The 13,162-nt window shown below is 37.5% G+C and overlaps 1 protein-coding gene across 1 annotated transcript; it reads left to right on the top strand.

Annotated features, from left to right (window-relative positions):
• Positions 1-1,592: 1,592 nt before the first annotated feature.
• Positions 1,593-7,103, top strand: gprin3b (GPRIN family member 3b). Its single transcript, XM_046863731.1, has 2 exons — positions 1,593-1,704; positions 4,136-7,103. Exon 2 carries the CDS (start codon positions 4,192-4,194, stop codon positions 6,397-6,399), a length of 2,208 nt encoding a protein of 735 aa, XP_046719687.1. The 5' UTR covers positions 1,593-1,704; positions 4,136-4,191; the 3' UTR covers positions 6,400-7,103.
• The last annotated feature ends 6,059 nt before the right edge of the window (positions 7,104-13,162 follow it).

Raw genomic sequence — 13,162 nt, forward strand, 5'->3', positions numbered from 1 at the left:
ATACACATTTGGTACACATCAGCTAAGACAGTCAGAATCACACAGGAAAACCACAATAACAAAATGTTTACCAGAAACCTTTAGACTATTTTAAAATATTGATTTACGAATATGCTGTATGAATGTATAAAAAGTATTTAAATATGATATTATTTATAGCGTTTGGCCCAGTTTTATAATCTTGAGTGTTCAGGGTATATGTGGAGGGGAACAAACTTGCAGCCAGGAAGTATTTTTAAAGTACACATACAGTGAACACTTTATTTGAATTTAGACAACAATATATATAGGCTTATAATAGCCAGCATGCTTTTTTAATCCTGAGCTTTACTTCACATTTGGACCAATTTGACATTATTTATTGTATGCATAGTTTTTGGAGGTTTGGTTGAACCAATAAATATAATAACCAATCAAATATTTAGCAAAATTCAAGTTTATTTGTATAGCGCTTTTAACAATGGACATTGTCCCATAGCAGCTTTAAAGAATGAAATGGCTTATGAATATACATTTTTAATTGATAAATTAGCCCCGATACATTTACTACTAAGGAGCAAACCAGTGGCGACAATGGCAAGGAAAAACTCCCTGAGGTCTGAAGAAGAAACCTTGAGAAGAAACAGACTCAAAAAGAGAACCCATCTTTAACACAGAATGTCCATTCACAATATTTCCATCATTGTTGAGGTTATCAACTGTTTAAATAGACCTCATTAGTATAATAATTTAATAATAAATAATAAACTTGATAATGGTGGGATGTGAATTTAACGAAGCAGTGCAGGCTTCGTTTTTTTGCATCCTCACAAATAACAATATAACAGACACCAATATTCAGAGTGACTTACAGAAGTGCTTTATCAATAGATACATCCTGAAACTGCTTCACTAGATCCATTCACTAGAGCTTATCAGCACTATTAGTTAAAAAATACCCTGTTGTAATGGTGGTTCATCCTTAGTAAGCACCTTCTCAGAAGTGGTAGTGGTTTCATAGTCTATTTTGATCAAGGGGCAATTAATGTTCCAGGCACCCAGGGGGCAAAGTAGGGTAAACAAATTGTCAATCACCATCTTTTCTGGGAAGAAACTGAAGATCAAGGAGGAAAACCATATAGACAGAGGAAGAGCAGAGCTCATGACACTGCAGACGATGAACAATGCATATGAAAGATGTACTTTTAATGATACACACACACACACACACACACACACACACACACACACACACACACACACACACACACAAACACACACATCCTGAGAAGAACAAAAAGTTAAGTCTATTATTGAAAGTGTGAGAATTTCCCAAGTGCCACTTTGAGAACACTAGATCTTTTGTATTGATTTTTTTTTTTAAGTTTTAAAACACAAAGCAACCACAAACAGCTGTAGGTCCATTTCCTAGATCATATGTATAACCCCTTTACAGATCAATATTTAAATTAGGGGCGTTTGAAGCCGCAGAGCTATCTGACAAATCAAAAAGCTGCATTGCTGGTAATTAGCATATTCGCCGCCCCAGAGGGCGTGGCTTCGTGCCTCTGCTGCCGTGCGGCTGAAATCCTTCCATTGATATTCAGCACAGTGTCCTATATATGAAAGCATAAAACACACACACACACACACACACACACACACACACAGAGTGCAGTGTGCAACCCTGAGCATGATGTGAGACTGTGACAAAGGCAAGAGCAGGTAGGGTTATTATTTTTTCCTCCTTTTCCATGCATTTTTGGGGTCTCCTAATAATGAATGTATTGACAAGGTCATCCAGAGAACTGCTTCGAACAGTCCACTGAGCATTTCATCAATTTTTGTAGAAACATTGTCGCAATGAATGCGCTGGTTTTGCAGGACGAGCAGGGCATATCTGTTTTAGTTGGTGTTGGTGTTGGTGGAGTCATGATGCACTCATGATCCTAGGAAGTGACAGGTGATGAGTTTGAGTTTCAGTGCACCCCAAATCATTTGGTCTAATCAATTAACCAGTTCATTTTCCAACTTTAGTGTTTCTATGTGACCTGCATACAGGATCAGAGTGCCGGATCCAAATTTATCCAGCCTCAAATTAGTCCTGCCTTTGTTTCTGCCTGGGCTTGTTAAATGACACAGCGTTATAATATCTCATAAATATTCCTGTTATAATGTAATTATTAACATGCATGAGATTTTTCCAGGATCACATAGTTCAGCACTGGATTGCACTGGCTCTATAATAAACTGGCTCTGGTTCTATTTTTTTTATTTAGAAAGATGCACAGCCCCGATTTCATCACAGGATATTTCATGTTACAGTTTCAATATAAGACCCAGGCTCCACGATTTTATAACATTTCGAACAGATTTTTAGTCAGTCTATAAAGTGTGTGTGTGTGTATGTGTGTGTGTGTGTGTGTGTGTGTGTCCTGTACCGTCCCCAGATTGCCTTTAAGTATCTGCATTATAAAAGTGGTGCATGAAATTGATTGCTCAGATCTTGCAGTTCCTTACCGTGAATTTTTTATTTTTTTTTTCTGATTCAGCATTAATCATTATGATTTATTTTTCATGCACACTTTTTGGTCATCAGTTTTCCCAAGAGAACATTACAGCTATTACTAGAGCGTGCAATTTATTTCTGTATTTCCGCCAGAGGGGTAAAAAAAAAACATTGCATCAATCTATATGAGCTTGGTGCAGTTATGTTTATTATTTACATTCAGTCTGTATGCATCGTGCCAAGACATTGGGCAGGCTGCCAAAGTTTTGGGCATTACAGAATAAGAAGCTCTCTAATGGGAAGAATTAAATAACTACATGGACAACATGGTGTAGTGTGTCTCTAGTGAGGTGAAGTGTTTGGATGTGGTGTGTAAGATGGCAAAACACTTAATTATGCTGTAATTGGCTTGTTTTACAGTCCCATTAATGCATTCATTTGTAAAATGGTTTAGTATAATAGTAATAAAACTATTATATATATATATATATATATATATATATATATATATATATATATATATATATATATATATATATATATACACATCTGTCAGGTCTCCAGAGCTTTGGCTTGTATAAGATTGACAGCAAAAGCAAAGAGGAATATCCCGAATCTATGCAATTCCTCTTGACATTCAATATATGATGTCAAATGTACTACATTCTTGCTAGCATCAGTATCATGGTAAAACAATGACTTTATTGACGTGTCATGTCACTCAGGTCTAGCTTAAACCAAACTGGGACTGGGTTAGTATTGTAGTGCAGGTCATTAGAGACATGTTATTTGAGGTCACATAGTTCAGTCAGGGTTCTTTTTTGCACAATTCATATTTTCTAAAGGAGATGACTAATTATGGCTGAATGATTAGACTACACTTATACACTTATATTAAATAATTATTCTAAAAATACAGTAAATGAATCTCCTTTAGTTGGGCAGTTCTCATTTTGTCTTGTCAGGGCCTTGGTGAGTGTTTATATCTTCTCAAGTTGTTATGACTATCAGTGCTGTTGCTTTGGGATCTGAAAAGCTGTAGAGAAGTTATTTACGTGTCTTCACTCCTCAGCTTGTCCACCATTTGGCCTATTGCAGTATGTTATTTGAACCATAATTGGTGTGTGGTGTGTATGTGTGTGTCTGTGTGTGTTGCTAAACTTCGACATTGATTAAATAGTTACAATTGATCATCAACTGTAATTGCGTCCATTGTCCATTGGGGATGCCTGAAAACACAGAGTAATGACCCAGTAGCTTATAAATGTTAATTCCCTGATGTTTGAACTCTATTACTTTCTTAGATGTTTGTCTTCTTATTTAATATATTAATTCAGATATCAGGACATGATGCCACAGTGCAACAAATCCCTCATGGTTTTCTCTTTCTTAGCATTTTTCATAAATAGGCTTATACGCTTAGGAAATAGCCCCTATGAAGACACCACTAAAGTGTTTTACTAATCACAGAAGGTTCAACTATTTAAAGATCCCTCAAATTGCAAAAAAAGAGCTTCTCCATACATAAAAAGATAAAAACAATCAAATATTCTTTGATATAGAGATCATAATGAACATGACTATTTTATTATATATATGAGATTAGTATTATGTCTAAATTTTTTTGTCTAAATTCCATTCTTTCAGGATAGCCACTTTGATTTTGGACTAACAGCAAAGGAAGCAATAAAACTGGATTCACAATGGGAACTGTTCCTCACCCCAAAAGGACTGTTACAGTTCAAATGGTACCTCGACTATCTGGTACGGATACTTTGGGCAACAAGGATGCAAACACAATCTGTCTCCAAGACTCCAAGACAGGTTTAAACCTGACTGAGGATCATGCTTCTTCCCAAAACAATGAACCTAAACAGGATAATATGCAACATAAATCTGCAAATAAAGGGAAACCAGCAGACAACTCTCTTTCTTCTAATTGTGAGGATAATAGAAAACCTGATGCCCAGGAGCCTCATGCAAATGCCAAGACAGAAAACAGCAGTGTAAATTCAAAGTTGTCACCAACCATTTCTGCCAAAAGCAAGGATATATGTTCAAGCAACCCATCAGGTGTAGAAACAGTGTTGCAAGATGTTAAGGGAAGAAATGGGAGTCATGCTAAACAAAGAACCGAGGAACAGCAGAGCATGGTGAAACTACAGAGTAGGGCATTGTCATCTGAGGAACCCACAGGAGAAAGTCAAAGGCCATGTCACACATGTGATCCAAAGCTCACAGAATTACCTCCCAGTAACAGGAATGCCAACAAGGACACTTCCTATTTACATGAACTTCCAGAATCCAGTTGCACCATTAGTTCAGATGTAGAGCTGATCACCAGCATGGATGATACAAATCTACCACTCCCAGAATCTGCTAGGAAATTGCATGAAGGGACTTCCTCACAAGGCCTTACAACAGAGATTTCCAAATCAGTTCCTAAACCAGTAGATACCTCCCAGCCACCAAACAGCAATGATAAGCCTGAGACAAATCTTACTTCATTACAAGCAAGCAAAAAACAGTCCCCACTATTTAAAGAAAATGAGTCCTACCCCAAGTTGGAGTATGATGCAAAAGATGCCAAATCTCAATATACTGTCACAGTAAACAGCACTTGTCAACACTCCCCAGACATCTCCATAACTCACTCATTTCAGGCTGAGGTGACTGATGAGGCAATTCAAACACAAGAATTTGCTTCAGAGGATAATATAAAACACTGTAAGCTGTACTGTGAGGCCTCCACCATGACATCAGCAGCAGACAGTGGACCCTCACCTTGCAAACATCACCAGGATGTAGAGGTGCAGGCTGTAGCTTTGCTCTGCACTCGAGCTGTTGAAACAAGTCCTAGTCTTTTTCCATACCATCCCAAACGAGTATCTATTTGTCTTCAGATGGAAGAAATGGAGAGCCTTGCAATGGTATATCATAAGGACAATGCAGAGGTTCCGATTATAATGAAAACGTCTGGTAGTTTATGTGGCCCATGTATCACCTCCTTGTCAGAGGGACTTCCTCAACCTGGACCCATTTCGGTGCTCACAGACGGTATTTTACAGAATGAGACCAGGCTTGGTGCCAAGCCCAAGGAACCCGGGCCACCAATTTACAATGCACCGAAAGGATATTCGCCTCTTCAACCAGTTTATCAGATTAATATCGAGACATGCAATCAAAATAAGTTATCAAGTGAAGCCAGTTGTCAGAGCTGCCAAGTAATCCCCATGCTTTCTGTTTCAAATACGTTGAAAGATGATTCCAAAGGGAATGGCTTTGGTGATATATCAACCACAACAACTGATCAGGCCTGTCAAGATGTATGTGTAACAAGCTCCCAGTCAGAAAAAACAGCCAAGCCTCCTGTTGCTAAATCTCCAATTTCACAGTCAAAGCCATCTTTACACCCAGTCAGTCATTGCACATTGGCTAATGAGACCAATACAAAGGCTTCTGTCCCAGCATCAAGCTCCACTTCAGAGGTCACAATAAAGACAGAGCAGCCGGTGTACAAATCCATAGCCAAGTCTGCGAAGCAAGCTTCCAAGTGTGAGTCGGAGCGGAATAAGAAGAAGAATGAGAAGGAAGCCAAGCCAACCAAAAAGAGCGTTCATGATGTGGTGTGGGATGAGCAGGGCATGACGTGGGAGGTGTACGGCGCTTCGCTGGATCCAGAGTCACTCGGTTTTGCTATTCAGAGTCATCTCCAGTGCAAAATCAAGGAACATGAGAAGAAGATCATATCTCAGACAGCACTCAGGAAATCCATGTCAGGTGCAGCATCTGACTCACCGTCTGGCAAAAAGAGCAAGCGAAGGCAGGCTAACGTCTTCAGGTCCATGTTCGAAAACGTCAGACGGCCCAACTGTTGCGTACGTCCACCACCATCGGCAGTGCTGGAGTGAAGACTGTTCAGTAATCAAGGTCCAATGATTTCCTGGTACAGAATCTTCCTTGAGGTTTTCTAGTGCAAAGCATGACAGGACTATTCCCGGTTCATGGTGCAGAGTGTGCAGCTTTAAAAAAATGGTGAGTGTGTAAGTGGAGGCAGCAAGCAGTATTATTAAAGAAAGTATTTTTAAAAGATTGAAAAAAATGCCAAGAGTAAAGTTCTAACAGCATTTACAGTGAAATGGCAATAATGATAACTTATAATTATAATGAACATAATGGAACATATTTAGTTATGCATGTGTATTGGTTGAGATGGCTGTCTATTAACCTCCCATTGTGGGATTTGCAGTTATATATTGCACTGAATATCAGATGTAAGCTAACTACTGTTACTTTTTACAAACCTTGTGTGTTTGAATTTAAAACCTTATTGTACTCTGAGTTTGGTAACAATTATTTTGCATTTTCAGGGCTCAGTTGACCCCTATTATTTATGATATTCATTTTTATGAGTTTGTTTATTCCTTAAGCTTTGCAGCTCCAAATATGTTGAGAATTAGTATTGATAAAGTGCAAGAAGAACAACAACAACAAAAAAAAATCCAAAATCTGCTGTGCTTCTTGTCATTTGTATAGTAAATTGCCAGTGTGCCATAGATACCATATTCCGCAGCAATGTTACCCTGATTTTATATTAAAATCATCTTACCATTCACTCTCGGTTTACTCTGTTCTTCACTGCACAGTGCATTTTTACTTAAGTTTGATTATATATTTTGTGGTTATTTTGGATCTTATCTGCAGATACTTACCACGATGAGAAGGTCACCTTCATGGGGATGTGTATGTATAACCCTGAAGGCATTTCCGCCCAAACACTCTGTGTGTGACTGCATTAACTGTTGATGCATTGTATGACTTTTCTTATTTCATTGCTATGCCCAAACTGTAGCTATTTACTGATGTGACTGATGACGGCATTTCAGCTGCAGATGGAAGCCATATCATCATAAATCATATCACAAATCTATTTTTGAAGGTCTTTACCTCTATAGAGTGAGTGATATTAAATTTGGCAGAAAGGCTTTTCCCTTTCCCTCTCTCTTCCCTCTCTCTATCTCTTTCTCTCTCTATCTCTCGCTTTCTTTAATATTCTTTCTCTCCATGCCACCACTCCTGTAGCTTTGTTCCCTTTCATTTCAACACATCTCTCCTAATTAGCTCCTGTTTCAATATTTAATGTCCTTCCCATCGCTGGCACGGTATCGTTGCAACTATGTAAGCGCTCTGATTAGATCTTCACCATAGGCCCCGTTTTAATTCTGGAAGCGATAGACACTGGCGACGCAGCTCGTCAACTACTGAGCTCTTTGCAAAAATTCCAGCTGGCTTTTGTGATCTAGATTTCCATGATATGATATTTGAAACATGAAGCCCATAGGATGACTGTCTTTTAAGATAAGAACAGAAAGAAACATGAAAAGAAAGCTGGAATGTCTGTGCAGGGTGTTTTAGAATGGGTGATGTGAGGATGGTGAGGTGCTGTATGTCTCTGCAACATCATGAGGTGAAATTCCAGCCACAGGATGTGGTGAGATGACATGTAATAACATTCATTTTATGGGTTCAGTCACATTGAGAGATCTGGTGCATTCAGAGTGTTTGATGTGGGTTTGTAAGGACGTGATCAGGAAGCTGTTTTATGTTAGATAGGAACAAAAGTATTGACACCTGACTTTTTCAGCCATATGTTTTTTTTCCCCAAACCTTTAACACAATGTTGGAAGCACACAGTTGTACAGGATTTGGTTTGATGTGGTAGCATTCATTTTTCTCTTCACTTGAACTAGGAGACCCAAACCTGTTTCAGCAGGTGAGCTCCATGAAGATATGTTTAACATAATTTTGAATGTAAGATCTTGAGTGGCCTTTTATAGAGCTCCAGCTAAACACTAATAAACACCTGCACCTAGGACCTTTCACCTTACATCAGTAAGATGTACTTTACATCAGTAAGACCTTACTAACATCCTTGTGACTATTAGATTATTATAACACCAAACGCACATATGTACAGGTTTCCCACAAACCTTTGTCCATATAGTGTATGTTTTGTAAAGAATATATAAAGGATAACCTAAACTCAATGTGATTGTTTTTTTACTTATAGTATCAGTTTCATTTTCAAAGAGAATGACTAAAATGCTAACACTACAGCTACAGTTCAGGTTTGGATGATCTGAAAAGAGGGAACATTTATAAACACAATGACCATTATTTATCATAATTATCTGCTATTAAAAGTAAACATCTCTTTACGTAGCACATTTGTTAATAACTAACAGATTTTAGCTATTTTATGAGTTGCATAGTAGCTAATGGATCCATAATCTCAAATGACTGTATCAGACTATAGAAAGGACATTACTCATAATTACACATTCCAGTACTCATATTAGTTCTCACTCTCCAGTGTTTTGTATTGTTTTATAGACTATAATCACACTCTTGATATCACCCAAATGAAGATGGGTTTCCCTTTTAAGTCTGGTTCTTCTCAAGGTTTCTTCCTAATAACATCTGAAGGGAGTTTTTCCTTGCCACAGTCGGCATGGCTGCTCATCAGGGGTAAACACATATCATTCACCTTAACTGTTAAATTAGCTGCTTTGAGACAATGTCTGTTGTGAAAAGCGCTATAGAAATAAACTTGACTTGACTTGACTCTACTTCACTGGGAGGTGGTAAGTTAATGGGTAAAGCATTTGACTCTAGATTAGAAGGTCACAAGTTTAATTCCCAGGACCACCAAGTTGCGAGTGCTAAGAGCTTGAGCAAGTTTATTCTCTTTAACTGCTCAATTGTAAATCACTCTGGATAAGGGCATCTGCCAAATGCTATATATGTAAATGTAGTAGGTTATAAATGTCAGACATTATCTGAAGAATAAAACTCAATAGGGTATGCTGTGATATAAAATTAATCAGTGACTGGATAGTGTAATACAACCCGACACCAAGCAAGGTTCCTGTTAATGCTGCAAAGTTTAGAAGTTTAAAAGATTATTTTCTAATAACAGCATGTCCCACAGTGTTTGATTCTGCTTACTCCACAAAAATTTAACTGTTGCAATTTAGAGTATTGTTTAATTGTACTATCACTAAGACAACATCCTGAAGAATCTCCAACTATTTCACCTTTAGTAAATAACAACTTTTGGAATAACTATTGTTCTATTCTGTATATATAAAATATGTATATATGTATATATTTCCATACAGTGCCTGTATAAAATTTATGCTGTGAGAACTATTTTCTGCAGCTATTTTTACCTGAATGGATAGAGAAAGAGAAGAATAATAATAGTCTGGCTGGTATGATGCAGGCTGCAGTTTTAATGCATTGTGAGAACGCTGACCACACACATCAGTCAACGTCCAGTGAGCTTTTATAGATTACCGAATCCAATGCTCCGAAATACTCACTCCTCAGTGATTGTTTTCCTCAAAAAAACCTTCCCCGAAATTCAGAAGCAGGATGAAAGCGAGTCTATAGACAGATTGGGGTCATTATTCTTTCAGCGTGATATATTGCACCTAATTTACTTAGTTGAGCTGAGTTGTTTGGGAGGAGAATTACTTCACAGTATAGCAATCTTGGTAGTAGGAGCACTGCAGGGAAGTATATGCTGATGTAAGGATCAACTCTGAACCGCACACCGGCTTTTGCACTATTGTAAACCGTATGCTTTTCTCGTACATGTGGTTTTAATTGCTGAAATTTACACACGTTTGAAAGCATTTAGAGGGTGAACTCGGCATAATTTTTTTTTTTACATCTAAAATGCACCAGTTGTTTCAGAGACACACCAAGGCAGAAAACTGAGCAGCATTATTAATTATTTTTTGCATTTATTTTTATATATACTGCATGCTGCTCAATACACAAAATGTAACCCTTCCTGCTTTTGACCGAAGCCAACTAGATCCTTTGTCTTAATTCCAGTGGTCTTCCACAGAATTCATTCTTTTAGGCAATGCCATCAGTTTTGGTGATTGCAGATAGAATCTATCTGGAGCTTAGATGGCCAGCTGTTTACTCACATTTCAATTTGTTGCATACGCATACTGCATGCTACTGTTGTAATATTGTTATAGATAGGATACAATATATACAATGACATAAACTGAAATATTTTTTCAAAACCTAGTTTTAGTCACCAACCATCTTCTGCCAAGCTTTTCAAAGGCTTAAAGAAACCACACAGACAATAACCCTAAGTTCAGGATGGAATTTGGGTCCCTTGAGTTGTGAGGTGAACAAACTGTAGGACTCGTATTTACCTCAGATACTGTGGCTTAAAATTTCCAGGTGTCATGTCATTCTCTATTCTTTAGGTCAATGTTCTAAATCCTGCTGTAAATATCTTGTAAATATTCAAGAAATTGTTTAGAAATGCATTAAAAATAGTAATATTCCCTGGGGTTTATATATCTCATAAAAGCTAACAATTAATTACCCACATAGTGGGAATGTTTTGCCTTAATGCAAAGATCTGATATACAGTATAGCTTGTAGAACAAAGACCACATTTATACATTAAGAGCATTACATTTCAAGCAAAATCATCCTTAGTAACTGCCTGGACAATGTCTGTGGTGGTTTAAATTGAGCTACTAGTTATTTATATTTGGAAAACCAATCACTAGAAACTATGGTGCATACTAATGTCATGTTATGAAGCGGGTATAAGTTCAGATAAAGTTTAATAAAGTGCCAAGTACAAAATAATACAATAACACATAACAAATACACCAAGAACATACAAAATATGGAAGACAAATGTGTGACACAGAGTGCTGTGAAAGGTGAGACTTGTGGGACTTAAAATATGCTAATTGAAGATGACAAGGAAAAGGCGAGAGTGATTAGTGATGTGACAGTCATATGATTGGAATAAATGTGTACATCTTTATATATGAAAAACCTTCTATTATAAAAAAAAAAAAAAACCCACCCACTTTTGCTGAAAAAAAAATCAAATACAGATAATACTATTGCTTTGTATCTGTACTATGTGGTGTCACTGTATCCTTTTTACGGAGCTTGTTGAACTTTGCCATTTTTTTTGACAGCAGTTTTTCCACTTGCATGTATTAGCTGTACAATAATGAAATGTATGTGTATATTTGTGTCTGTTTTCAATTACTTTCACAAACCTGTTATCTGTTATTCCTAAACCTTACATCTAGAATGCTGTTCTGTTTTTGGTCCCTCATGAACTGCCCTGCGGTATCTACCCACATATAGTATAACGGTACACACGCATGGTAAAATCTCTCTGCAGCACAAGGTCACCTTCCCCTGGCTTCATTAGAGACTGCTTTATTACCACTGACAGATGCATTCATAAATCACTGGTCCCGCAGTGGCGAGAGCTGCAACATAAACCTAAATGTTCCTTTCATTTGCTCTCTTTTCTCTGTTTCTTCTTATAACTTGCTAATTATCTATATGCAGCTGGATGTACTTCTGCTCCCATTCTCTCCAAATGATATCAGTTAACCTACAATTTTGCCTTCTTTGTGTGTTTACTGAACACCTGCGGTTAAAGGGACCGGATCAAGTGAAGGACATTTCACTGTGTTGTTTTGTATTGTGGAGTCTGGTTGACACCTTAAGCTCCAAATATGCTAAATGTACAGTATATGGTTATAGATTTCTCTCTGTTTACAACTGTTGAGTTTTCATCTGTGCAGGCTTAAATTTGACAAATGGCTTACATCATGATGAGATTGAAAGGAATTTTCCCCAGTGGAGAGCTCTGAAATTCTTCTTGTATGCTAGTAGCAGAGCGACAACAAAAGAGATTGCACTTGGGATGAAATATGTCTCATTTTGGCACCATCTTGAGATTTGCTTTAATATCTCACTCTTAAATCACATTGGAGCTGTCGTCTATAATGCTGTGAGTAAATCTGTGTATACGCCTTTATATATATGAGGTGGGCTTGGGAAAACCAGCCAGGTGTGACTGTGGCTGAATAGGGCAAGCAGCCACAAATAAAAAAACATATTTGATTTGGGTAAAAAAAAAAATCCTGCCTGTACCAATCTATGACATCCCTCCAGTTAAAAAACAATAAATACAGATTATTTCACCAAAATGACATTGCAAGGTTTACACTGGATAAAAAGTATTGGGACACTAGACTTCTCCAGCCACATGTGGTTTTTCCCCCAAAACCTTTTCTTCAATGACCTTTAAAAAATTTTGTTTATCACAAAGTTGAAGGTACACAGTTGTATAGGATCTTTTTAGATTCAGTACCATTACATTTCCCTTGAACTAGGAGACCCAAACCTGTTCTAGCATCACTCCAGCTCCATGAAAATATAGTTTAAATAGTTTAGCATGGAATATCTTGAGTGGCCTGCTATAGAGCTCTGACCTCAACCCTATTAAACACCTTTGGGATTAATTGGAGCGCTGACTGCACCCCAGGCCTCCTCACATCACCTGCATCAGTACTTGAATTACTAATGCCCTTTTGGCTGAATGAACACAAATCTCCAGAAGCACACTCCAAAATCCAGAGGAACATCTTCCTACAAGAGTGGAGGTTATTATAATAACCAAAGGGGACTAAATGTGGAGTGGGATGTTCAAAAAAACATTTCAAGTCAAGTCAAGAATCTTTTATTGTAATTTCAACCATATACATATAGCTGACGTGAACAGTGAACGTGACGTACACAATGAAATGAGATGTT

The sequence above is a fragment of the Silurus meridionalis genome, chromosome 2, assembly GCF_014805685.1.
Source record: "Silurus meridionalis isolate SWU-2019-XX chromosome 2, ASM1480568v1, whole genome shotgun sequence".
In the NCBI taxonomy this organism is placed as follows: Eukaryota; Metazoa; Chordata; class Actinopteri; order Siluriformes; family Siluridae; genus Silurus; species Silurus meridionalis.

Excerpts from the sequence above, each read along its gene's own strand:
- gprin3b (XM_046863731.1), top strand. The coding sequence starts at position 4,192 with ATGGGAACTGTTCCTCACCCCAAAAGGACTGTTACAGTTCAAATGGTA.